Below are 27,483 nucleotides of genomic sequence, written 5' to 3'. Positions count from 1 at the left end.
GACAAGAGAGGAAGTTAAATGGGGTTAAAACATCACATCAAAACAATAGTTATGTGTGTTTCTTCAACTGAAATTGTAATAATTGTTCTAGTTCTGTGTCTCCTCAGTTTTAGAATAACCTTTGGGTGGGGGAACATGGTTGTTTCAGAAAACTTTCAGTTGTTGGTCGTCGTCTCCTTTTCTTCTTGCTGTCAAAGTGGAATTCTGCTTTCATTCTGCTGGGCTAGATTATTCATGGGTTCTGACTTCTCTTCACAGCAGTGGATCCATAATAACAGAAGCCAAAATTATAGGTTAAAACACTATAGTTATTTTGACTTAAATTTCTGCTAGTTCTAAATCAAGCCATTTTAGACCTTTAAAATTTAAGTCCAATCTGTTTCTGATGATTCAAAACTGAAAGAACAACCATGTGATATGATTATAACAAGTAATAAATAAAACTTGGGGTTAGCCTCCAGAGATTGCTGAAGAAAAGTTTTCCCACTTTCTTAATGAGTCTGCCATAGAGACAGGAGAGTGTGTGGCATTGTGGTGCAACTGTGAGGTAGAAAAAATTACTAGAGAACTTGCTTTTGCAAAAATGTAGCGATTGGGAAACACTCAAAAGCTTTCTGCAACTAGTTAAATTTATTGTATTGTACTTATGACCACCCTCTCATTGGTTTTGGGTCTCCTTGCAGATTGTTTCTCAGTGTGCATTTTAATACTTTTTTGACTGTTTTCTCCACATTATTATCCAATCTGTGAGATATACTGCATTGGCAATGGAAAATGCAATTGTTTAAAATCTGACAAAAAAATCTTCTCTTGGAGAGGTGGCTATCCAAGTGAACAACAAAACTGCCAGTAAAAAAAAGGGGAGTGGTGGTGGTACTACTACCGCTACCAATGAGATATTGAAAAAGAGTCAGGACAGTGGAGGTTCAAAGGCAGGACTGCCAGTGCTAAAGGAAGAGGTGTTTACTTTTAAACATCAGACCAAAAAAAAAAAAAAAAGGTAAGGAAAAACACAAATTGCAGAGAACAGTTCACATCACATGCACTGTTAACATGTAAACGGGCATACTTGTGTATATGTGATGTTCAGTCACGCTTCATAAATCAGGTTTTGAAGGTGTTCTTTCAAATCCATGATGAAGGAGATGGTTTCAGTCATATGGGTTTTTCAATATTCAGTTAAAAAAATGTGGACAATGTGCCTGAGTAATGTGAGAATATAGGCAATGGTCCTAGCCCCTCTTCCTCCTCTCTTCCAATGCCAATAAGCCTTTAAATTCTGTGCTTAACCCATAACTTCTGGTGTGTTGATTGGAATGAAAAAATAGTTGTCCTGCAACACACTGTGTGAGGTATACAAATAACACCTTGGGTCCACGGGGCACAACTTGTCAGCTAGTGTTTACCCACCTAAATAGTCTAGTTGGTATATATGAAACATATACTCAGGTAATTTGAAAGTGTCGAGCTGTGATCATAGATAAATATTTATAGGTGAGGAGACTTGTCACCTAGGGAAATTAGTTTCCCCTTTGTTTCAAAGACCTGCCTTTGTGACACCTTTACACTCGAGACAGTGTAATATATAATCATCTCTAGTGACATTAGTATTTTTCTAATAGTGCAATTTTTATAAACTAAATAATGTGTTTGTGCTACCAGCTTACCTGTCACATGGCATCAACCTGCGTGAAAAGTGAGATAGAACTTTAAAAAAAGTATTGTAGCACAGGAACATGCAATGTTCTATAAAAAGAATAGGTCCTTCCTATCTGCTCTGGTTAATTTCATTATTAATATTTGTGGTTTAATCTATACAATGCTTTGCACCAATTTTAATTAACAGTGTCAAAAAAAAAAAAAAAAAAAGGACAAATGCTTCCAAAAATGTTAAGTTATCTGGAATGTGAACTGTACAAATCACTTTCTGAGGAGAATTTAGACAGGTCCTACAGTGTTTGCAAAAGGATATTACATGGCATGCAAATAGATTAGACTGGAAAAAGAAAGTTGGTAGCACTCTTTCAAGCTCCACCCACAAAATAAGCTCCATCAACTGGAATTATCAAAATGAGACATTGCACAGAGTGTATTTTGCTGTTGTTTAAATATGATTGTGTGTGTTCTCTAACTCCACTGAGTGTGTGTTCTCTGAGCTCTTGAACTTGGCTCCTCTCCTCACTGGGGCTTGTATAGGCCCATAGGCTCTGCAAGGCAAATTGGGATTGATTCCTTTTCAACTGAGTTAAAAACACACATAGTAGTATCTTCAAATACCACACACTTGTGAATCCAGAATTATACATCACTCATAGTAGATTATGTTATTCCTCACGTAAGAAAGGAGAGGGATGATCACAGATCTGCACAATGTTGACATCTTAAATGATCATAGCTGGGCATCTGAGTTAACGCCTCACTGAGATGAATGGAACTATTGTTACAGATGCTCTGCAGACTTGGGTGGCTCTTAGGTAGTTACACTTGTTTTATGTGTTTGAGGTTTTCTTCGCAACCATAACAGTTTAAGAGTTCATTTAAGAAAAAAAATTGAAGCTGAGATTCTATAGAACAAGAGAGCAGCTTGCAAGAAGCACCAGTATGGTGTATGGGCATGTATAAGCTATTTCCAAGCCCTGCATGCAGAGATATAGCTAACAATTAAATCTGTACATACATTAGCTGTTCTTTCCACTGTGCCTGTGATATTATACAACTTTCCCAAGAGATAACATGCAATTACACACAATATGATCATTAACGTTATCAAAGCAGTCAAGACAACTCTCCAGCAGTGCGCTAATAAAGGCCTGATGAAAAATAAAAATGCCTGTTGGTACAACACAAGAAATGTTGCCTCCACGTGTGTGCTTGCATATGCTTGTGCTGAGATCAGGGAGAAAGTAAGAGAAGTACTAGCAGTTCATGATGGAGGCTTAGAACAATAATAATGCAGCTACGTCCAGAGTTGCAAAGTAGCATGCAGAGTGTTGACAACTGAGGCAGATGCGGGGGATGATGTTACTGCTGTGTCTATTATGTGCTGATGAGGGATGTCATCAAGTTTGCAAAAGAAATGTCTTGCACACCACAGTCATGCTGGTTAATGCACGAAGATGGTGAGATGCAGGATCAGGTTTTTTGGAAGCCCTATTCATTTAGGGTCCAACTTGCTTTTGGGGAGTGAGCAGTTTCAGTGCCTAAGGGAATTACGTGGTCCGTTATAATGGTCAAGTTGTCTGAGTAAACTCTTACTGCTAGCCTAAAAAGGAATGTCAGCAAGCCACAGTGTTTAGCGACAGCTAGGAAACAACATTTGTGGCGAGGAAGAACATAAGGAACAGGGAACAGCATCTTCTGGCTCCTTCTTTAGCCATGGCTTGAGGGTGGTGGGCACTGGTCAGTGTTTCTTCCAAGGATACGAAGTAACTAATGGCTAAGGTGGGAAAGTGCAAGGAAAGAGGATAGAGTCATTAGCTGTTTTTACATGCGTGTATAGTGCTTAGCACAATGGGTCTTCAACTGCAGTTGGGTCCTCGGTGCGTTATCCTAATAGAAAGATTAAATAATGAACAATAGCAACAGGCCAAGTAAATGGGGGGTGGAACCAGAAAGATGGGGCAGAGTTCAGTTTGGAAACAGAATGTGATTGGTGATTAGAGGGGGGACACAAGGCGTGTCTGGGTGGGAAGATCCCATCAAGGCTCAGGATAGAAGACTTTTATTGTTTTACAAGTTACAAACCAGGAGAGGTAATTGTATTCTCCCCCCAGCACCCACCTCAGCACACACGGCGGCTCCCTCATACACGCCACAGGAAAGCAGCACGGCATGCTGGGAGTTGTAGTCCTCCTGCCTCCCCCGCCCCGCTTCCCTCCCCGTGTCGGGCGGCGCGGAGGGGTGGGGGCGGAACTACAGCTCCCAGCGGACCGGGGCCCTTCCCTTCAGCGCAGGCCGGGCATTGGCGGCGGGTTCCTTCCTCTCTCGGGTTTCCACGGCTGATTGGGCCCTGGGGCTGGCAGCCGGCAGAGGGGGCGGCTGCCGCCTGGAGACGCTGCGGGCTGCCGGGCGTCGGTGTTACGGGGCGCGCCGGGGGCCGCAGACGGAGCCGGCGAGAGAAGGGAGGGACCTGCCGGCCGGACTAAGGCGGGGAGCGCAGGGCCCCATCCCGGGGGCTGCAGCCGGTGGCTGGCGAGGAGCGAGCAGCTGGGCGAGCCCTGCCCCGGCTTGAGGGCAGCAGTGGGGGTCGGGCTCCCTCCCTCCGCCCCAGGAGGCGTGAGCGGCTGGGGAGGGGTTTGGTGCCCTCTGGGCACCGGCAGCCGTTGTGACCCCCCGCCGACGATGAAGAGGTGGCTGCTGCCGCTGCTGGGTCTGGCTGCCGGGGCCAAGCCCGGCTAAGGGCAGAGTCGGAGGAAGGGAGCGGAGCGGAGCTGTCCCCGCGCTGCGCCGTGCGCAGGGCTCCTCTCACCTGGGCTTGGCAACGAGCCGCGGCAGCTGCTGGGCGGTGTGAGCCCGCGCCCGCCCTTGTGCGCGGAGGTGTCAGGATGCGGGCTGGGACCAGGCAGCCCCTCTGCCCTGCGGGAAGGAGCCCGTGTCCCCACAGCGTCTGACGGAGCCGTTTCTGCCTCAGAGGCGGTGGGAGAAGGTGTCGGGGAAGGGAGGCTCCGTGTGGAGAAGACGATGGGGAGGAAGAGTCCTGGGCGGAGAGACATATGCTACACGCAGTGAGTCCTCTCCTGGGGGGTGGCAGAAAACCGGCTGCCACGCGGGATTGAGCCCGAGCAACGGCATGAGGAAACGGTGCGTACCTGTTGTCTAGAAGGACTTGGGTTTGAAAACCGCCACCCACACACCGCCCACTGCCCAAAAGCCAGGGGTGAGGAGGAGAAATTTCTCTTTTTATGTGTGTATGAAAAGAATGAGGACTGGCTCCAACGGTGTCCATTTCTGCCAAGGACAGGCACTGACTCTGCTTCCTCTCTGCTCGAACATTTTTTAGTTTTATGGAAGGGGAAAATAGAAAATAATAAACATTCACTTCGTCAGATCAACGATAAAAAAAATCATCTCCCCAGAGGAACAAGAAGAAACAGCAGCAAAGCAGCCACTTTGCATTGAATCAGGCAGAAGAAATCCCTCTACAGTGTGTGGAGTTGCAGGGGGGTTTGTGTGTGCTTGCCTTGTGTGGTGTCTCTTTGAGGAGGTGGGGAGGATTTTCTCTTAGGAATATATATTTTTCTTTTTTGGTAAAACCTGCTGCCTGAAGGAGTATTATAACAAATCTCTCTGAATGGGAGAGACTCAACTGGTGAACCTCTTTTTACCCAAAATGTTTATCCCCAGAGAAATCTGAGGGTGTGCTCTTTTGAGGAAAGAACAACCACTCCATTAAAGATGAACACTTTAAGTTTTGTGGTCAGCCAATTTATTTTGTAATTTTTTTTTCTGGTTTCTGTTTTGTGATAAATTGCTCTTATAACCATAAAAGACTATTTTAAATCAGTTCGTAATTTTGGTGGAGAGGGAAGGAATACCTCCCAAGCATTTCTAGTATGACAGCTTTGGTTTCTCAAGAGTTAATTAGGGCTTGTGTGATACCTTTACTACCATTCTGGTAATAAACTTGCCTTAAAAAAAAAAAATTGGGGCTAGTGGGGAGGATTATCTTGGTCAAAGAAGAATATCTTTGTTTTGGGGGTGTTTCCCTCGTTACACTCCCTTGATGACTCCTGGAGGTGGTAGTGGGCCCATGAAAGACTGTGAATACAGTCAGATCAGCACACACAGCTCCTCATCTCCCATGGAGTCTCCCCATAAGAAAAAAAAAGCAGCTCCCAAGAGAAAATGGGAGGTTTTCCCTGGAAGAAACAAATTCTTTTGCAACGGAAGGATCATGATGGCCCGGCAGACTGGAGTCTTCTACCTGACTCTGGTTCTCATCTTGGTCACCAGTGGACTCTTCTTTGCATTTGAGTAAGTGACGTTAAAGCCTTTGTTCCCTCTTACTGCATGTATTAAATTTCCTGAAGAAAACTAGATACAGTACAGTTGAATTCATCCAGGTGTCATTGAGGACATTTGAATTAATTGAGATGATACAGGTTTGTATAATTGATAGAAAATTCAATGTGATAGACATCAAGGACACAACCCTGTTTTTGTTAAAGAACGTCCTTGGTAACTGGGGTTAGATAATCCATGTTTTACGGTAGTTGCTTTCAAAATGTAATTATTCTGGTGTTTCTGTATATGGTACTAAGAATGCATAATAGCAGGAGTTAGGATGTGGAGGAGCTGATGTAGGTGCTTGTCTATCTGTTAATTTCTCAAGAATCAGAATTGACAGATGCAAAAATGCCATCCACTTTCTCAGAGTTGAGCACAGAAAGGTAACCTTCCTTTCGCTGGACTATTTAGGATTACTTTTTTTTTTAACTCTTATGAAGTTAGCTGTAATAACTGTTGGACTATCTGTCCTCTGTGTTTAAAAGGTTCAAATGATGTTTGTGCCTGTAGAGCCGCCTATGTTTCAGTGACAATTTCAGATGTTGTTCAGCATTCTATCAACATCTAGCTGAGTACATTTTCTTCTTCTTCTGTATCAGTGTCTGAGGGAGCTCCATCTGTGATTTACGATATCTTGTTTTACTAAGATTTTTGTAAATTGCCTTCACATCAATTTTTAGAGCCTAATTATCCATTGCAATGATGTAATGCCTATGCTATATGCAGGGCAAAGTGCAAAATATTATCAAATCAGAAGGTACTACATTTTCTACTGTTTGCAGTGATGAAATAGGCTGTGCAAAATGCAGGACAGTGGAGAATTGCACACTTGGGCCTGGTCTATACAGTTTTTATACCAATTTTACTATTTCAATTAGGGATGTGATTCTCTTTTTACTGGAATAATTAAATCAGTATAACCCCCTTAAAGTGAACACAGTTATATCAGTATAACTTATTTTTCTACATTTCTAGGAATAAGCTACATCATTATAAGTTATACTGATTTAATTACACACCCGGGGGTTGTGCTGCTTAGTTGTACTGGTTTCAAACCAGTATTGGTGCAAAAACTGTGTGTAGATGAATTTTTAGTCTGTGGTAACAAATCTCTTCCAGAAATGGGCACAGGCTTCTGGCTGTCTAGCTCCATAAGAACCATTTCCTTGTATGTAAACTTGGATGTTATTTCTAAAAATCATATTCTAAAGCTTGTAAAGTGGTCCAGTTGCACAGTGCATATTGATGCTTACCATCTTCAGGAAGCTAAGTAGTGGCATTAATAGTCCCTGAATTGGACCAGCTAATTGCAGAAATCCTAATTTATTGGTAGCATTTAGGAAGATAAGTTCAGCAGGTAATCAGAACTCTGAAAGTTTTTGTTTATTTTTAAATATGTCACCTGGAATACATTGAAGATACTGCTTTCCAGAGGGAACTGCTTACTGTAAATCTTATTGTAGACTCTGTGACACTTGTTGAACCTCTGTGACTAGTTGAGCTAACATGGTCAATGCTGGTAATCCATCCACCAATGATAGTTATTTCATATGTTTCCTCTTCCAATTTTAAGTAGATATTATGAATGTCTCCTTTCAGTACATTTGATTAGTAACTGACTTTGTTGAAGATGTCAGTGGATATATCTGGACTGCAAGGGAAAAAAGCCCTGGCAGTGAGTCCTGGAGCCTGGGTCAACTGAGGTGGGCTCACAGGGCTAAGAATAGACATTCCCGGTTGGGCTGGAGCACAGGCTTTGATATCGGGTGAGGATGGAGAAATCCAGAGCCCAGGCTCCAGCTTGAGTGAGAATGTCTATGTTGATGTTTTTGGTCCTCTAATGTAAGTGTGGTAGTTGACCTGAGCTCTGAGGCTTCCTGTTGTGAGGTGTGTTTTTTTTTTTTTTATTTTTTTTTTATTTTTTATTTTTTTTGGCAATCTAGATGTACCCAATTAGGCCCACATGGGCAGATTCTTGAGTTTTTGTGGCGCCTCACTGAGTATGTCTATGCTGCATTGTGAACCTGGGTCAGTGGGGCTCGGCTTGTTGACTCCTTTTTTCTAAGCCCGTGCACTGTATTGTAAACCTGAGCTTGCTGTTGCTGGTCCTGGGTCTCACAGCCATGCTGATACGTCCATACTCAGACCTTTGGACTCATGTCCATGGCTTGAGCTGTGTCCACAGTGCAAAATGACAGGGTTTGAACCCAAGTCACAGCAGGACTCAGGGTTTGACCCATCCTCTTACCAGGGTTCTAGGACTGGGTCGTGAGTACTTGATGACCTGAGTCAGGCTGATTTGTGTGTGGTTGGAAGGGTCACATGGGCTCAAACCTGAGTCAGAGCCTGGGCTTAGTGTGAAGTGCAGACATACCCACTGACTTCAGTAGGACTTGCATGCACATACTGGTCCCACTAAAAGCAGCTTGGAAGTTCAGGGTCCAAGTTGTTACATTTTAAATTGAAATACTTTAAAGTAAATTATAGATGATGGCTTGACAGGGGAAGTTGTAACTTTCACTTAAAACAATTCGGCCCTCCAAGGAAATATTTTATATTGAGATATTCTGCTTGGTTGCACAATTGAAAACAGTTAAGGTAGGACCAGCTGCTAGCTTTTCATCAATCCTGAATAGATATTAGAAATCCAGTAAAGTTATTTAAATTGTATCTCTGAGCCCAGGTGCTATGTGAGTGTTACTGCATGTAAACTGCACTGATAATTAAATTTAAAATTTACCTAAACTTCATCTAGTTGTTGTTTAAGTGCTAATGCTACTGGAAATGTTGAAACTAGGAAATAACTTTGTGACTTTTGTGGCTGCATAATATATCTGTGTGCACAGACTGTTTCTGAGTAATTCTTGCACTCTTTTCCCCTTCAAATTGAATGCTTAGCAAATTGTGAACAAAATGTAGTTAAATTCATTTAACAAACTACTTGCTTCAAGAGGAGAGCTGCAAAAATGTTCTCCCTAATAGATGTTACTATTGTGTGGGTGGATTTTGTTCTTATGCAGAAAAATGCATGCAGTGGAATTGTCAGTCACCATCTGAAGCGTCCTTTAATATCAGCTTGTGTCGCTAATTGCTTGGTATATTTGTGGGGTATTTGGGCTGTACAAGGAAGAGGATATTTTAGAAAGTGATTCCCTATTGAAAAGTGTTGTTTTGGAATAGTTTCTAAATTGAGGGTCATTTTTTCTCTCTTGAACTTGCTGCAAGTGATTATCCTTTCCTTTTAAGAAATACTTGTTGCTTATATGTTACTTCAGAAAAGCATTAATTGTTAAGAGCACAAACTAAAAATAACTTGAGCCAAATCAGTTTCCCAAAGACACTAAAAACCTGTTTGTATACACACACTAAAATTATGTTGATGGAAATATAGCAGTTTAGGAACAGCATTTATATTATCCTCTCTGTGTGCATGAATCCTATTAGTGTTAATAGGAATTGTATTCAGAGGTGGGTACGTACATCTGAACAAAGTTTAGGAAGGGAACCATTACTTGCCAGTCTTAAAATTGCTTTTTCCTCAACAGGAGGAAGAAGGAAGATAACTTTGCTTTCAAACTGAAAGATTGGGGCTACTTGTTTAAATTGTCCAACTGCTATACCCCAGTTGAAGGGAAACGGGGGGTGAGAGGTTTTTTGTAGTTTTGGTAGCTTATTCCTGGGAACCTATATCACTTTAACGTGGATATTTGTCCCTCATCCCCATGACTTCATATGTTCCTTTTCATGTGCTACAGTACCCGATTCCTTTTTCTTTCCGTCTCATTTTGTACATACTACCCCATTATCTGGAACAGGCTTTCTTCCCACTGATTCTCTTTTGCTCCCTTTCCAAAAGAGCAATATATTCTCTAATATTCTCAAACAATTTTTTTCATCTTGACTGTAACAGTTTGCTTTCATTGCTGTCAAACTATCTTTCTGACCTGCTTCCCTGTCATGCTTTTCCCTCCCTCATTTGCCCTTGCATCCTATTTTAATCTTATTCGCTTCCATCTCTGTTTTGCTCCAATGACATCTCTTCTTTCCCTCATTTCACTTTCCTTTCTTCAATAGGCCCAAATGCGCGCACACAAAAATTATAAACAGATTGTTTTAAAGCAACTAAAATACTTAGAGAAAACCACAAACTAAAAAATCTCAAGGAGCACACAGAAAAACTGAAGTAGACATGTGGTCTTCTTTTTGTAAGCTGCCTTTTCCCTGCCCTTCTGTTTGGATATAACATGATACTGTGCGCAACCTTGGGTCCCAATCCTGGAAGTGGTTTCATGCAGATGGATGTTTGTGTCCATGCAAATTCCTATTGTTTTCAGGAGATTCATGCAGGTTGAAGGATTTGCCTGCATGGTGCAGTTTTCAAGATTGGGGCCCTAGTTTGTAAATTCTTTGGGGCCCAAAGAATGTTGGACCAGACTTTCAAAAGTGACAAGTGATTTTGGGTGCGGAGCTTGTCACTTTAAAGGTGTCTGGTTTTCAGAAGATGGTGCTCAATATCTTCAAGTGGCAAGGTGGGCACCCAGAATTGCTTGTTTTTTATTTCTCTGTAAAACCTTGTACAGGTATTGATTCAAGTGATTGGTTCCTGAGCCTCCAGCCTTTCCTATGCTCATTCATTCTTTCTGATAAATGGACTTTGCACGCTTTATTTTTCCCTTTGCTCTACTACATCTATATGTATTTGTAAAATTAATCAGTGCTCATGTAAAGGTATTGGCTTGACAATCCTGGAAAATGAAGTATCCTAACCTCAGAATAGATCAAACTTGAGCAACATTAATGCAAACTTTCCTAGCTGTCTTGCTGATGCAGTAAAAGAGGTTGCACATCTCTAACTAAATTGGTGTATCATTGCAACTTATTAGTGCAGTTTAACACTTATTGGCTTGAATTAATTACATGTACACATCCAGGGAAGAATAAACATATCTACTTTGTGCATGCGCTTGTTCAGTCACAGGAGAGTAAGATATGCAATTCAACCTCCATCACATTAGCAAACAGCATCTTTGTTTTAAACTTATGCGCACGTTAAGCCTTGTCTAAACATGCTCAAATTGCATTTGTTGAACTAAAATATAGTGTTTGTATCAGTCTAATTAAAACAGTTCATATGTCATTGTGGGCACACTTCAGTTTGAAAACAGTTATAAATTGATTTAGTGTGTCCACATGGGTTGTACTGGTTTAACTAGTTGGATATAAAACACAAATTTTCACTTAAATGGATGTAACTTTCATGTATTGACAAGCCCCTATCTTCTAATTGGTATAGTAGCAGTTGGCGACCTGTTCTGTGCCTTCTTACTCTGAGCACCACCGTGACTAGAGAACTTTTCCTGATTTATGCCTTTTTGTATAGAATTTAGAGATTGTACAGTGAAAGTCGTAGTAAACACACTATACTGAAGTGATATGACTTTGCCACACATTGCAGCAAAACCTTGACGAATCAACACTCGTGTTAGCAAGCTACGTGATTTCACTGTGTAATCAACCATTGCTTTAGTTTTGTGACAAAATGATGTTTTATGCTGTTCAGGGAGATAGTGTAGCAATCAGTGACTTTATATAGGATTATCTGATAACTTTAGCCTTCTCTCTTTCCTTTTTTTCTTTTTCTTTTAAGATGAGTAACTTGCTAACATTTTTAATTCCCAGGCAATCCACGCACAAAAATGTAGTAGTTTCATGCCTATTTGATTAGATAAATTAGCATACTAGCTGTAATATAGGACAAAATATTAACCTTTGCAGAGTCTAAGTTTTTCATTTTCAGAAATGACTTAGACTCTTAAGACATGAAGAAGAGCTCTGTGTAGCTTGAAATTTTGTGTGTCTCACCAACTTCAGTTGGTCCAATCAAAGGTATTACGTCACCCATCTTGTCTCTGAGGCTCCTAAATTGCTTTTGAAAATGAGACTTAGGAGCTTAAGTTATGTAGGCCTTGAGTCACTGAGCAAAGCAATACCTAAATACCTTTACAAATCTGTGCCTTTGTCTTTTTATTGGTGTTTTAGCACACTTCTAGTGTTGATTTAAAAAAATCTGGAATTTATATTAGAGAGGTGCACTGAAAAATTCATAAAAAATAAAGTTTAATTGATCTAGATAGCACTAATGGAACTTTTTTTGTTCTAGTCCCTTTAAAATATAGACCGCACTTTGCTGAGTAGATGTACTCTCATAAGCTTTTGGATTATTCCTTGGGTGCATTATAAGATATAAGGCCAAATGCCTTCATTTACCCTAAAAGTTCACAAGTAGCCTAGTCATGCATTCTGGCATGGAATTTGTGACTTGAACATGGACAACTACTTTGTCAATGTCACTTTTAAGAAACAAGATGGGTGTTGGCGATTATTCAATACAGACATGGGAAATATTTCCTAATAGAAAGATAAGAGGAAAAGAAGATTGCCTGGACTTCTGGGTCTCATCTTCTTCCTCCTGTTTTCCCCAGAACCATGTTTGCTTTTAACTCCATTTCTATAAAATTGGGAATATTGAACAGTTTTCATTTTAATGTTTATGTTAAAATGGGCTACATTTATATGGTAGTCCCCAAATTAGTGTAAAAGAGTAAATAGGTTGTTAGTTGGAGGGCTGCAAATTTAAATCATCCTCCTAGCTTTAGCCTCTGTTCCTGTTTTCCCTCCTATAGCTGCATTTGTGTTTTTCAGCCTCCTCCTCTCCCCAACTTTAATATAATGGATATAAGGATTTTTTTTTAATATTCTTTAGGGGAAAAAATTCTAGCTCTGTATTGCTGGGAGTTGATGCATGGGTGTGACAACATCAGATACTATGGTGATGGGCACCTATTTAAGAACCTTGAGAGAGAAATCAGTGTGGCCGTGGGCAACTTGTGTACAAAAAGTTTCAGAGTAAAATGTGAAAATGTACTTGGCAGTCTCTTTTGCTTAGAGCCATCCCTCTCTTTTTTCAGGTCTTTGTTCTATGTCTGTCCATTTTAATGGGAATCTAGATGGCTTCTGTCATGAAAAATGTCTCCTTACTGGTGAAGAGACTGAATTATTCTGACCAAATGTTTGTCTGAAATAGTTAATTGGAGACACCAGATCTGAGTTTTCTCTGCTGCATAAGTAACCATTGGTACTTCCACACGATGCTAGAGAGAGAAATGTACAACTGCAGTTTTTTGGATCACTCTTATGGTTTCAGGGAATAAATGAAACTTCTTATTGCCTAAATAAATTACCAAGTCTTTGTGTGTGTGTGTGGTGGTGGTGTGTGTTGTGCAGAAGATGAACAAAATTAAAATTAAGTCCCAGACAATAAAATCTCAGTGCGGAACCATTGGTTCTCCAAAACTATATGCAGCATTCAAAATGTCCACTATAGTCTAGTAACTCACTTTTCTAATAAAAATTCTAAAAGTTATGGGTCTCTGAGTCTACGTACAAACATAACTACCTCAGCTGCTCACAATTGTAAGCTTTATTCCCAATAGTAAATTTGAAGGAATGGATACTCAGTAAGGTATCAGCAGGACTGGAAAACATGGGAATTGCCATACTGGGTCAGACCTGAGTCCATCTAGTCCAGTCTCCCAGTGCTGGCCACTGTCAGAAACAGATGCTTCAGAGGAAAGAGTAAGAACCCTGCAGTAGGCAGATGAGGGATAATCTATCTCCCACATCAGGTCCCATTCTCATCTCTGGTAATTTAGAGATTGTCTTGAGCCCTGAAGCATGAGGTTTAATATCCCTTGCAAAAATTTTATGACTATAACTCTGGATAGTCTTTATCGGTAGTGGTTTTGTGCACCTTCAAATCCAAAACTTTAAGATTATCGACTCTGTATTTCTTTGAAGTGTCTGCCTGGTGAAATGGTGTTCTTAATTCACCAGTCAAAGATTTGAGGTCTTCATTCTTCATATAAATTTTCTTTATTATTAAGCATGCTTGTTTTCTTTTTTTTCTGCTTCAAATAACTCCTCTATATTTGTTTTAAATCTACTTCATTATGAAAGAAGAAGGAAATTAGTTTACCTAGGACCTAGACAAAAACGATGCTTTGTACTCTCCAAAACAACTTTATTCCTGAGTTGTGTTGATGTAGTTTTAAAAAAGTGAATTTCTAGCTCTACAGAAACAGAGGAAAGAAGTTGAGCTTTTAGTTGTGCACTTCAGGTAACGAATGTAACAACTTGTCTGCCCCAAAAAAAACAAAAACAAAAGTTCTCTAGTAGTTTAGGCCTCTGATTTGGGTCATGTATTTATTAAACAAAATAAAAACTTGCAAAACATAATACTAATGTTTGGAAACTTCCCATGAAAAGGTATTGTTTAGATTTGAATACTTTCAATCCAAACATTGAAACTTGAACTATTGTATGAGCACAAGAAGGTGAAATTGATTATAAACAAAAATTAAACTGAAAATCTATTGCATTTGTCCAAGCTGCGTGACATGTAGAGCAGTGATAGAAAAAAGGGTAATAACCTAAGGCCATTTTAGTGTAACAGATATGGAAATGTTTGATTTTTAATTTGATAAAACTCTTACTTTAAAGAAACACTATTAATTGGTAGCTATAGAAATACTTACAATTTTTCTGAGTTGCAGCCAGACAATAAAAAGATGCTTGTGCATGCATACAGTGCACGATGTTCTGTCACTGAAGTTGGGGCAAAAGTCCTATTGACACTCATGGGAGCAGGATGAGACTCAAAATTAACCATAACACAAGTTACTAACAATTTTGCATAATTGCAAACCTCCCCCTCCCCCCCAGCTTACCTACTGCAAAAGTCAAAAATTCAAAACAAGGTATCTTTTAATGATGTGAAACTCAAATGTTTTGGCACACTTTTTTCTTCATTTTGCACCAACACTCTTTGCCTATAAAGTAAATGCACAGCTTTTTAGACCAAGCCCTTTTTCAAGGCAAAGTTGTGGGAGGAAGCTAAAACCAGGCTTTGTAATTTAAGCTGGCTGCATTTTTTAAAACTTGTGTATAGGTTAACGCCTCTCTAATTTAGCCTTTGGCCTGATTCTAAAAAGTTTTGAACCACCTGAAACTCCTGTTGGTGGTGTGTGGGTACTAGGTAGGTAGGGTGACCAGATGCCCGATTTTTATGGGGACAGTCCTGATATTCAGGGCTTTGTCTTATATAGGCACCTATTACCCCACAGCCCCGTCCTGATTTTTCACACTTGCTGTCTGGTCACCCTAGTACTAGGCATTTCTCAAAATCAGCCCCATAGCTTTGGGAAACTATGGAATTACAGTACTTACTGAATTATTTTCTGAAGTTTTAATTATGAGATTGGTTTGCTGTAATATAACAGTGATTTAGCTTCCATGTCCCTGCTCCTTTTCTTTTTGATTAGTGACTGTAATGTTGATGCACATTATTGTGTCACAGTAGTTAATGAGATCTTGCATAATGAGCTTAACTAGTGAGATCACAGCTGCTTTTTTGTTTTACTTTCTCCCCCAATTTAAGTCTCACATTGCAATAAGTGCTGTTAGTATATGTACTGTATGCAGTCATTCTTTTTTCTTAATTTAAAAAAAAAAAAGCTTGATACAAAGTACAACTCTAATGCAACACTGAGAATTTAAATTCAGAAAAGTTTGGCCATAGGAAAGTAGATTTTCACAACAGCTGCAACTTGTGAATTGTGTGGTTTAAATTCTTAAGCAAAATATTGCGTTAGTGTATTTTTTGTAATGAATTTAAAACATGGTAGATGAGCTAATTCTTTTAACCATTCAAGAGTGGGGAACACATCTACTTGGACCTACACTACCATTTTATTAAGTTAATCAGTTGAAAAATTGTTTACTGCTGTTTAGGAGTTTTGAATACATATTAAACATCATGGTCGTCTTGATCAAAAGTACAGTCTGCTTTTTTCAAGCAAACAAAATGATTCCATTGTTCACATTTTATTTAAGCAACAAATGCAGTTCAGGTAAATGTTTTTTTAAAAATGAAGAAAGATAGGTACAAAAGGCATAGATAACTTATGAAGTACGAATTGCTAAGAAGGATTGCTAAATCTTTAAATATGTGAGTTGGTGATTGATTTGTTTTCTAACATTCATGTGCTGACATGGCAGTATATTCGTGGAAGAAAAGATTATTGAAGGCAGGTCTCCATTTAAGAATTGTTACTGGCATAGCCATGTTGATTAAGTGCTGTGAATTTTTTTTTAACCACAAGCCCTACAGTAGATGGAGCTAAACTAGCAAAGAAGTGTCCTAATATGGAATTAGAAATTAGAATAAAAATTTCCTAATGTGAAATTATTTCATAGATTTAAAAGCACTTGAAGAAAAGAGGGAATTAGAATGACAGTGACTTCTCCATACGTTTAGCATCGCTACTACAGCTCTGTAATAAACCAGAGGTAGGGTATTTGCTTTGTCTTGGTTTCTGAAGACAACAGAAGGATTGTGAATTTGCACTGCAGTGATGGAGAATAACTTATGGCTGTGTTTACTATTGGTTTGAACCTTCCTCAAGGCTAAGCAAACTTTGGGTGTGGAACCAGTCAAAATAAACTTTTTATCATTACTTGTCAAGACCAGTACATAAAATATCTATTGTATGAAAGCATATAATGTAAAAGGTTGGAATAGACTGTGTAAAGTGGGTATCCATTCCCAGTTGGCCGCAGTGAATTGTAACATCCCCCTGCCCCCTCTGAAGTCAATGAAAGCTATTGTCTACACACAACTGACATTTCTTTAAAAATGTATTCCATTTCTAGTGTCACACTAGTTACAATAATGATAGGAGAGTGTTTATTTGGCCACTTCCAGCTGAAGAATGAACCCAACTTATTTTAAAACCCTGTAGGGCTGCATTTTACCTGACTGGAAGTGATTATTCTAGAATGAAGTCTTTTATTGTAGGATAGTTTCCACATGCCGAGTTATTCCGCTACAGCTATGTGGGTCAATTCCCCCTGCACCCAGCCCTTTTTTAATATAAATTAGCCTCTCCTTCCCCCTCACTCTCTTCCCTTCTTATAGGTCAGCAGGCTGTGGTCTCTAGAATGTTTTGAAAGTGTTTTAATTTTTTTTTAAAGCCTTTCACTAGCAGTCTTGTAACTCATATACTTTTGATATTTTTCTACTGCTATCATGTACATTTTTGACTTCAGCTAAAATCAGGTTGGGGAATCTAGGTAGTATTTGTTGCCAGCAAACTGAATGTATTGAGTGCAGGAGCCAGTATATCTACGCTGTGCAAAGAAACCCACCCAAAACCCATGGCAGTGAGTCTCAGAGCCCAGGTCAGCCTTGCAGGGCTCGGGCAATGGGGCTAAAAATAGCAGTGTAGGTGTTTCTATGTGGACTGGAGCCTATGCTCTGAGCCCCACCCTTTTCACTGGGTCTCAGAGCCTGGGCTCCAGCCTGAGCAGGAGTGTCCGTGTTACTATTTTTAGCCCCATAGTGCAAGCCCGAATCCGTAGGCCTGGGCTCTGAGACTCACTGCCATTTAGTGTCTTTTTGCATTGTAGATGTATCCTAGACTTTAAGGTCAGAAGGGACCTTAGGGATCATCTAGTCTGACCTCCTGCACAATGCAGGCCACAGAATCTCAGTCACCCACTCCTGTATCAAACTTGTGTCTGAACCATTGAAGTCCTCAAATCATGGTTTAAAGACTTCAAGGTACAGAGAATCTTTCAGCAAGTGACCCGTGCCCCACGCTGCAGAGGAAGGTGAAAAACCCCCAGGGCTTCTGCCAATCTGCCCTGGAGGAAAATTCCTTCCCGACCCCAAATATGGCGATCAGCTAAACCCTGAGCATGTGGGCCTTAGACTAAAGACTTCCATATACGCAGTACGCTAGAGAATTAACCTTTAAAAATATTTTGTAAATTGGACACTTACAACTAATTGGAGCATAAGGAATTGCCTGCTGAGCAGGGAAAGGAGGAGGAGTTTTGAATTAGGAATTGCACAGTCCTGCACTCTGGCTAAGATAAATCGCTTTCGGTATAATAACTTGGGGTTGATCCCCTTTTAAGAAGCAAACTCCAAAGGTTCTCTCTGTGGCTCAGCAGATAGTTCTGGTGACTGTAGTGTGCACTCATCTTCAAAATAAATTCAAAGAATTGTTTGTCTGTAACACACAGACTCCTTGTTCCTCTTGAGGTCAAGTATGCATTTTTTTCAACATCAATCCCTATTAAAGTATCAGGGAAATTGCCTGAGTCTCCCCTCCAACCCTATAGTAAATTAAAGTTTGTGTGTGGGGTAGGATGGGAGGTGGGAGTGCATTTGTGAGAAGGAATGTGAAGCTTGAGTTAGGGTGGGGCATAATAAACTTTATCCTTTCCCTGGACTCTGACACAAGCCGGTTGAGTTTTCGGGGTCAGGCATTTGGCTGTGAATGGGAAAACCAGAAAATAAAGTCTGACCTTAAAATAGCAACTGATGCACTTTGATCCCTCTATGTAAAACTATTATGGGCTAGCTTCCAGCTTTATTGAAAAGTAAACACACCCTTCCCAACACATGCACTTTTCTATTCAAACATGACAGAAAACTTTAACTAATAGTTAAAGTTGCTAAGAAGTACTCCAAAGATGTATTACACATCATATGAAAATAACCTTATTTTTACCATGAACAGACTTAAAAGCATATTTTCTAGAGACTTTTCTTTAACAATTCTTGTAACCACTAATTTTTCTTGATTGTTAGTGTCATGAGAAAATAATACTCTTGTTATTTTTGATAGGGGAACATGAGTTTACTACTTTCTAAATCTTATGCATAGTAGATTAATTCAAGCAACATCTACTGATCAGGTATTTGACAGTTGAAATAGTCTTAGGCTTCTAAAATGAGCTTTAACACAAATATTTAATTTATTCTAATGTGGTGCAAAGGTCACATTTAATGGGCATAGAAATTTGTTATTGGAGTTGATCCTTTCCGATCAGTGTTGAGGCATGCTAGTTGGGCAGTGTGGGCAAGCTTGCAGTGCAGCTTGCCTATATGGTTAATATTCTGTGGGATGAAAAAGATGACTTCAGTTTTGTGTTCAGGAGCTGTCAGTCTGGCACCTTCTTACAGGCATTAGCTTAATTGCTCTCTTTAAAATGGTATCTAAATTAAAAAATTATTAAAGGAGCACTTTATTGTATCATTGAAAAAATTGTCTTGGTTAAATAAAGGGGAGCAATGAATGTAAAAATCAAGACTTCCCTCTCACAGGTCTTTAAATTATGAAAGAGGTTGAAATACCATGGAAGATAATTCATAGTTTTTTTTTTTTTTTTTTTTTTCCTTTTTGTACTATTTAAACAGACACTGCCAAGTCAAATTTGATCCCAAATTTAGGTTGTTTAAATACCAAGCTTTTACAAAGTTAAGATCAATAGAAAGTGTCTGCAACCCAGACCTTGCGGTATTGTCTTAGAGCATGAGAATTTTGAAAGTGAATCTGACATCTGTTTTCATTGTCCAAGCTATGTGCAACCTTACTGTGGTCAGATTATTAAAACTGACATAACTTTAAAAAGTAATGCAGTGTTTGTAAGCTAGTGAACAGGCTGCTATTGTTTGCCTGAAAATACTATCTGTTTGGTGGTGGTCCTGCTGGGAAAGGGTTAAGTGGATTCTGTTGACTCATTCTTGCAGGTGGGTTATTGCTCCTGCTGGATATAATGGATTTGGGGGCAGCTCACTTGAGGGGAGGGCCTAAGCTGTGCGCTGGGCAGTCCTGAGGTAGTTTCCCTAGGAATGGCCAAATCTAGGGAAAAGCAACAGAGGGTCCTGTGGCACCTTTAAGACTAACAGAAGTATTGGAGCATAAGCTTTCGTGGGTGAATGCCCACTTCATCAGACGCAAGTAATGGAAATTTCCAGAGACAGGTATAAATCAGTCTGGAGATAACGAGGTTAGTTCAATCAGGGAGGGTGAGGTGCTCTGCTAGCAGTTGAGGTGTGAACACCAAGGGAGGAGAAACTGCTTCTGTAGTTGGATAGCCATTCACAGTCTTTGTTTAATCCTGATCTGATGGTGTCAAATTTGCAAATGAACTGGAGCTCAGCAGTTTCTCTTTGGAGTCTGGTCTTGAAGTTTTTTTGCTGTAAGATGACTACCTTTACATCTGCTATTGTGTGGCCAGGGAGGTTGAAGTGATTTCCTACACGTTTTTGTATATTGCCATTCCTTATATCTGACTTGTGTCCATTTATCCTCTTGCGTAGTGACTGTCCGGTTTGGCCAATGTACATAGCCGAGGGGCATTGCTGGCATATGATGGCATATATAACATTGGTGGACGTGCAGGTGAATGAGCCAGTGATGTTGTAGCTGATCTGGGAGATGGCTTGAGCTTGCCTTTATCATATAATTTTCTTAATAATTTGCCCCCTCCCCAAGTTTGGTTATTTGACTCTGTGTGTGTCAACTTACTTTAGAGCAAGCGAGGAAGGGTAATTTTAAACGCAGTAAAGGAAAATGTGGAGTCTAAACAGTATTGTTTCCCTTTCTCCAAATCTGTCTGCCCTGGTGCTTTGAAGTCTTCACTTGAATGCTCTCCCTTTCAGGACCTCCCTAATACCAAATCTCCTACTTAGTGAGGAGACCTGGATGCAGGGCCCTATGTATGCTGTTATATAGCTGCAAATGGCTACATAACTTATTTATTTTCTTAGTTAATTTTCATCCTAAATCCTTTTAATGTTGCTATCTTTTGCTTGCCATTTTGTCTTCCTGCCTTTGTCTCTGTCCTGTTGCTCCCTCCAAAAGAATTTGATGGGTTTCCCTTGTCCATGGACCATATCCATAAAAGGACAGAACAGGAAGCAGAGAGAGATTTGCATCAAGGACCTTCGTTGAGGTAGAATGTGGTCCTCTTCTGATCTTCATTGTAGGTGAGGCATCACAGACCTCACTATCTTCTGCTTTAGGTGCAAGGCACGTTTCTTTGAACTTGCCTGTGTGTGTGTGTGTGTGTGTGTGTGATTTAAAAATAAAAAAATCCAAAACAAATACTACTGCACAGGCTTTTTCCCTGGAGGAGAGGATGAGAGAGCAAACACTTGGTAAATGTTAATTATGTTGCTTAATGCACTACCAGAAGGCACTCAGATACTACAGTGATGGGCTTTGTATAAGAACCTATATAGAATAGAGTAGGACAGTCAGTTAAGATTGCCGGATGGTTCCAGTTATAAGACCCTGTTCTCACTTGCGTATAAAATAACTTGGCCAAAAAAAAAAAATTGTGGAAAAGGTATGTGATCATATAATTGAAAAGTTTACCATTATGCATATGCATAAGAGAGGTGAATTAAGGTTGCATCAGGTGACCTTAATTCTGACCTTTCCTACTTTTGAATGCTTCACTTTGCAACCTTCATGTTCTTTTAGTATGGATTTTTGTAAATAGTTATCTAGACTACTTCCAATTTGTCCCCCCTGCATATCTTCAGACTCCACTGAAGAGGAGACGGTATGGATAGCTGGAACAGATGGGGGAGCTTGAGGTAACCAGTGGCAGGAGACACAGTAGTCTTCAAGTGCTTGCTCATGTTAATCACGTTTGCCATGATAGATATGTGCATGCCCTGTACACAGTTGCTGGAGACTTTTCCCTCAGTGGTATTTGTAGGATCGGCTCTACTGTCCTTTTGAGCCACGTGCATATGCACTGTATAAGGGGCGCTGCTGGCCTGGCATCCTCTCAGTTCCTTCTTACCACCTATGACGGTTGCTGGAATGATCTTTCCTGCTGTGGCAAGGTTTCTTTCCCAGTGGCTGGACTTTCTCTGTTGCTGCCTGCTCAGAACAGGTTCGACTTTCTCTGTTGCTGCATGCTTGGAACAGGTTCGACTTTCTCTGTTGATATTCTGTATAGTTATTATAGTAGTGTTTAATAGTTGTCCCTGCTGTTGACGGACTATGCACTGGTCCCCAGGCTTCAAGCCATGTGCCTCATGCGGCAAGTTAGTGACCCGCACACTAGTTGTCTATAGTATCTGGGGGAGTCACATGTCAAAGAGATGCCGGATGTGAAGGGATTTCAAACCCCATACCAGAAAGGATAGGGACATTCGGCTGAAAGGATATTCAGGACATTCAGACCTATCTCAGAGCCAGGTTGCTCTGAATCGGCTCCGAATACTTCAGCATCTATGTGGAGTGCTCCCCCAGTACTGTTCTCCATCCCTTGTGCTGAGGAAGAACATAAGAAACAGCGCATAGAGAGAGGGTGCTCTCTGGTGCCGAAGAGAGACAAGTGGAGTGGGAGTGGTTTAGCGAAACCCATGTTGGGCCATTCGTCCTCTCCTGGGCCACTGATGGCACCACAGACTCTGCCTAGAGTGCCTAGTCCAGTACAGGACCCACCACCAACTCCTGAGAGCAGCAGTGGGGCCAGATATTTGCTGATCATCTTGACACCAGAGGCCTTTCAGGCTGCGAACGACCTGCTGTCCCTCCCAGTCCTAGCGACCCCTCAAGGACTCCAGCTGGATAAAGCAATCAGGGTCAGAAGGGAACAAGGTTCATCCCGATTCCTGTCCCCCATCTTTTGCCACTGCCTGGTGGTGGAGGCAGGTACTGCACCGCCATGATCTCCAATGGAAGAATCCTTGTCGGTGTTCAAAGGGGAATCCTTTGCTCTGTCCAAGACCTACTGTCACCAACCTATGGGTCTTATGGACTTCAGTGCCTGTCCTCTGGTCTGCTGGCTGATGCAGTGGCAGTACTGGAACCCCTGGGGGTTTCTTCTGGTACCAGGGCCCCCATCCAACCACTCATACTCAGCAGTATCAGAAAAGCTGGCTACCGCCTCTTCCTGATTCCAGCACTGACCCTGGTGCCCACATTCAGGAGGTGGTCACAATGGATGCAGTGGAAGCAGACCTGCACAGCCTGCCTCCTCTGCATCCCTGGATGGGGCGGTGGCAGGCCCCAGTACCCTGCTCCCTCAAGACGACTTCAGGGCTCACCAGGACTTCCTGAAAAGGGTTGCGGCGAACTTGGGTCTGGAGGTGGAGGAGCTTAAGGAATCAGCCACAGCCTGATGGACATCCTGGCTGTTGCTGTTTCCTCCAGAGTGGCCTTACCTCTCTGCCCCCCACCTCAAAGAGGGCAAAGAAATACATCCCGGCAAGTGGGTTCAACTACCTTTACTTGCACCCTCCTCTCTTCTCAGATCCCTGTAGTGTCGGTGGCAAGGACAGATAGGGGGCAGTCGAGTCCTAGCCCCCAAAATAAAGAAGCTAAGAGACTGGACCTGTTCAGATGGAAAGTTTATTTGGCAGGCAGACTCAGGTCTCCCCAGATCTGAGGCAAAGTCATGCAGGTCTTGACGGACAACACCGCATCAATATTTTACACCGAAAAGCAGGGATGGGCTTGTTCTTCAGCCCTGTGCCAGGAGTGCCTCCGGCTGTCGGACTTTTGCGTGAAACACACTGTTCACCTTGAGGGGTCACATCTCCCTGAAACACACTAGCTGGCAGATCGCCTTACCAGATCCTTTTCATCTCACCACAAGTGGTCTCTTCACCTGAAGATCGTCAGTGTCATCTTCGAGAACTGGGGCTTCCCAAAGTGGACCTGTTCGCTAACTGACAGTACAGGAAATGCCATCAATTCTGTTGGCTGCATGGGCACAGCATGGTCTCTCTCTCCGATGCCTTCCTGTTCTCATGGGCAGACTGCCAACGATATGCCTTCCCACTGATCCCCTTGGTTCACAAGGTCCTCCTAAAAATCAAATGAGACAAGGCAAAGGTTATCCTGATAGCTCTGGTGTGGCCACACTAGTAATGGTTTGGTATGCTTCTGGACCTCTCAATGGCAGCTCCACTTGTGTTCCCTTGCTGCCTGGACTTATTTTCACAAGACCTCAGTCGGTTGTTTCACCCGAACCTCGCCTCCTTGCACCTGATGGCATGATTGCGGCATGCTCGGAACAGATTCGATAAGTCTTGCTAGGTGGCAGGAGGTCTTCTACCAGGCTACGGAGTTGTCCAAATGGAAACATTTTACTTATTGGGCCTCTGAATGAAATCTCTCTCCATCCCAATCTTCTCTGCAGTCTGTCTTGGACTATCTGTTTCACCTAAACCATCAAGGTCTGGCTCTCTTGTCTGTTAAGGTTCACTTGGCAGCCATCTCAGCCTTCCACCCTCCAGTGAATAGCAGGTTAGTGTTCTCCCTTGAGATGGTGGTCCAGTTTCTCAAGGGTCTTGGAAGACTCTGACCTCAGGTTTGTGATCCAATCCCGACTTAAACTTAAGGTTTAAGTTTATGTGAACAGGACTTAAACCTGGTCCTGTTGAGACTCACGGGGCTTCCCTTTGAGCTGTTAGCATGGTGCACCTGTAACTTTAGCGCCCTCGTGGCCAAGATGGAGTCTGCTCTGCAGGCAGCTCTGGCCAAGAGAAGGCGCACGGAGGAATGCAGCAGGAGAAATCCCTTCCACCCCAGGGGCACCTGTTCCAAACCCCCCAGAGTGAACACACCCACCCACAGGAATTGTACAATGGATATAACAATGGGAAATATTTATTTACAGAGGGATGAGAGGAGAAATACAACAAGGGGAAATATAGGGGGAGCAGTAAAACAGGGCTGCATCGAAACCAAGGCCCCACGGGCCCAGTGGTAGCACAGTCTGGAAGGGCAGACACTGAGCAATGTGTCTGCACGCAGAGTTCAGGAGTCCTGAGCAAAGTTCCAGTCTAGTGGTGAGTCTTGAGTGCTCCTGGTCGTCTTCGGCACCAGTGAACTTTCCCCCAACAAACCCCTCCGGTGCCCTCTTCTGCCGCTCTCTGCAAAGCCACACAGAGCAACCACCTCCCCACTTAACTAGTTACAGCCTCCCTCCTTATTCCCAATGCAGAGTCCCAAGCCCCAGTACTCACAGCCCCATGCAGCTCTGGGCAGCTGTGATACTGGGTCCAGCTCTGGCCTGTCCTTCTCGGGCGATTCCTCCCTGGCATAGTGCTCTGCCTGGCTCCTGTCCTGGGCTGTCCCCGATCGGCCCTGTCCTTCTCAGGCTTCAGGGAGGTTCTCTCTGCTTCACTTTTCCATAAGAACATAAGAGAGGCCGTATCGGGTCAGACCAAAGGTCCATCTAGCCCAGTATCCTGTCTACCTACAGTGGCCAATGCCAGGTGCCCCAGAGGGAGTGAACCTAACAGGCAATGATCAAGTGATCTCTCTCCTGCCATCCATCTCCACCCTCTGACAGACAGAGGCTAGGGACACCATTCCTTACCAGTCCTGGCTAATAGCCATTAATGGACTTAACCACCATGAATTTATCCAGTTCTCTTTTAAACTCTGTTATAGTCCTAGCCTTCACAACCTCCTCAGGTAAAGAGTTCCACAAGTTGACTGTGCGCTGCGTGAAGAAGAACTTCCTTTTATTTGTTTTAAACCTGCTGCCTATTAATTTCATTTGATGACCCTTAGTTCTTGTATTATGGGAATAAGTAAATAACTTTTCCTTATCCACTTTCTCCACATCACTCATGATTTTATATACCTCTATCATATCCCCCCTTAGTCTCCTCTTTTCCAAGCTGAAGAGTCCTAGCCTCTTTAATCTCACCTCCTATGGGACCCGTTCCAAACCCCTAATCATTTTAGTTGCCCTTTTCTGACCTTTTCTAGTGCAAGTATATCTTTTTTTGAGATGAGGGCGTACCATCTGTATGCAGTATTCGAGATGAGGGCGTACCATTGATTTATATAAGGGCAATAATATATTCTCAGTCTTATTCTCTATCCCCTTTTTAATGATTCCTAACATCCTGTTTGCTTTTTTGACCGCCTCTGCACGCTGCGTTGACATTTTCAGAGAATTATCTATGATGACTCCAAGATCTTTTTCCTGACTTGTTGTAGCTAAATTAGCCCCCATCATATTGTGTGTATATATAGTTGGGGTTATTTTTTCCAATTTGCATTACTTTACATTTATCCACATTAAATTTCATTTGCCATTTTGTTGCCCAATCACTTAGTTTTGTGAGATCTTTTTGAAGTTCTTCACAGTCTGCTTTGGTCTTAACTATCTTGAGCAGTTTAGTATCATCTGCAAACTTTGCCACCGCACTGTTTACCCCTTTCTCCAGATCATTTATGAATAAGTTGAATAGGATCGGTCCGAGGACTGACCCTTGGGGAACACCACTAGTTACCCCTCTCCATTCTGAGAATTTACCATTAATTCCTACCCTTTGTTCCCTGTCTTTTAACCAGTTCTCAGTCCATGAAAGGACCTTCCCTTTTATCCCATGGCAGCTTAATTTACATAAGAGCCTTTGGTGAGGGATCTTGTCAAAGGCTTTCTGGAAATCTAAGTACACTATGTCCACTGGATCCCCCTTGTCCACATGTTTGTTGACCCCTTCAAAGAATTCTAATAGATTAGTAAGACACGATTTTCCTTTCAGAAACCATGTTGACTATTGCTCAACAGTTTGTTTTTCTGTGTGTCGGACAATTTTATTCTTAACTACTGTTTTGACTAATTTGCCCAGTACTGACGTTAGACTTACCGGTTTGTAATTGCCGGGATCACTAGAGCGCTTTTTAAATATTGGCGTTACATTAGCGAACTTCCAGTCATTGGGTACTTTAAACCGATTTAAAGAACAGGTTACAAACCTTAGTTAACAGTTCCGCAACTTCACATTTGAGTTCTTTCAGAACTCTTGGGTGAATGCCATCTGGTCCCGGTGACTTGTTAATGTTAAGTTTATCAATTAATTCCAAAACCTCCTCTCGTGACACTTCAATCCGTGACAGTTCCTCAGATTTGTCACCTACAAAAGCCAGCTCAGGTTTGGGAATCTCCCTAACATCCTCAGCCGTGAAGACTGAAGCAAAGAATCCATTTAGTTTCTCCGCAATGACTTTATCGTCATTCCAGGGCCTCAGGCTGCCTCTCTCTCTCCCTGGAGCTCCAGCACTGCCCCCTGGAGTTTCCCTCCTTTTTTCTTACTCTCCCCCTCCCCCCTAGGAAAAAGATTTAAAGGGGCCATGCTCTCTAAACCCCAAAGGGGTTACACACCATACTGGTGCTCTCTTGGAAAGTCATCTTCCGGGTGGTAATCACTTCAGCCAGAAGGGTCTCTGAGATCAAAGCCCTGATGGTGTTCTTCAAGGACAAGGTCCAGCTGTGCTCCCATCTGGCCTTCCTAGCAAAGGTGGTGTCACAAGTCCATAACAACCAGGACATTTTTCTTCCTGTCTTCTTTCCAAAACCTCACAAGACCACTGAGGAACATCTGCTTCATACATTGGATGTTAGGTGGGCCCTCGCCTTGTATATTGAGAGAAATGAGCACTTCCGCAAGTCCACGAAACTCTTTGTAGTTGTAACAGAAAAGGAAGAGAGGGCTACCTGTGTCATACCAGAGAATCTCGTCCTGGATAACCATCTGCATCTGAGCTTGCTGTGAGCAGGCGAAGGTACTGC

General features: G+C 41.9%; 1 protein-coding gene across 7 annotated transcripts in view; it reads left to right on the top strand.

Moving 5' to 3' along the window:
• Window positions 1-3,923: 3,923 nt before the first annotated feature.
• LOC117874810 (probable palmitoyltransferase ZDHHC14) overlaps window positions 3,924-27,483 on the top strand; it is a 343,602-nt gene continuing 320,042 nt past the window's right edge. For 2 of the 7 annotated variants that reach the window (XM_034765321.1, XM_034765317.1), the window contains exon 1: window positions 3,962-5,973. In XM_034765321.1, coding sequence (XP_034621212.1) covers window positions 5,723-5,973 — 251 coding nt within the window. In that variant the 5' untranslated portion in view covers window positions 3,962-5,722. Of the gene's footprint in view, window positions 5,974-27,483 lie in introns of all 7 variants that reach the window. The other 5 variants (XM_034765324.1, XM_034765325.1, XM_034765318.1 and 2 more) reach the window with 5 other exon arrangements.

This window comes from Trachemys scripta, chromosome 3 (assembly GCF_013100865.1).
Source record: "Trachemys scripta elegans isolate TJP31775 chromosome 3, CAS_Tse_1.0, whole genome shotgun sequence".
Taxonomy (NCBI): Eukaryota; Metazoa; Chordata; order Testudines; family Emydidae; genus Trachemys; species Trachemys scripta.
This window is presented reverse-complemented; position numbering and strand designations above follow the sequence as displayed.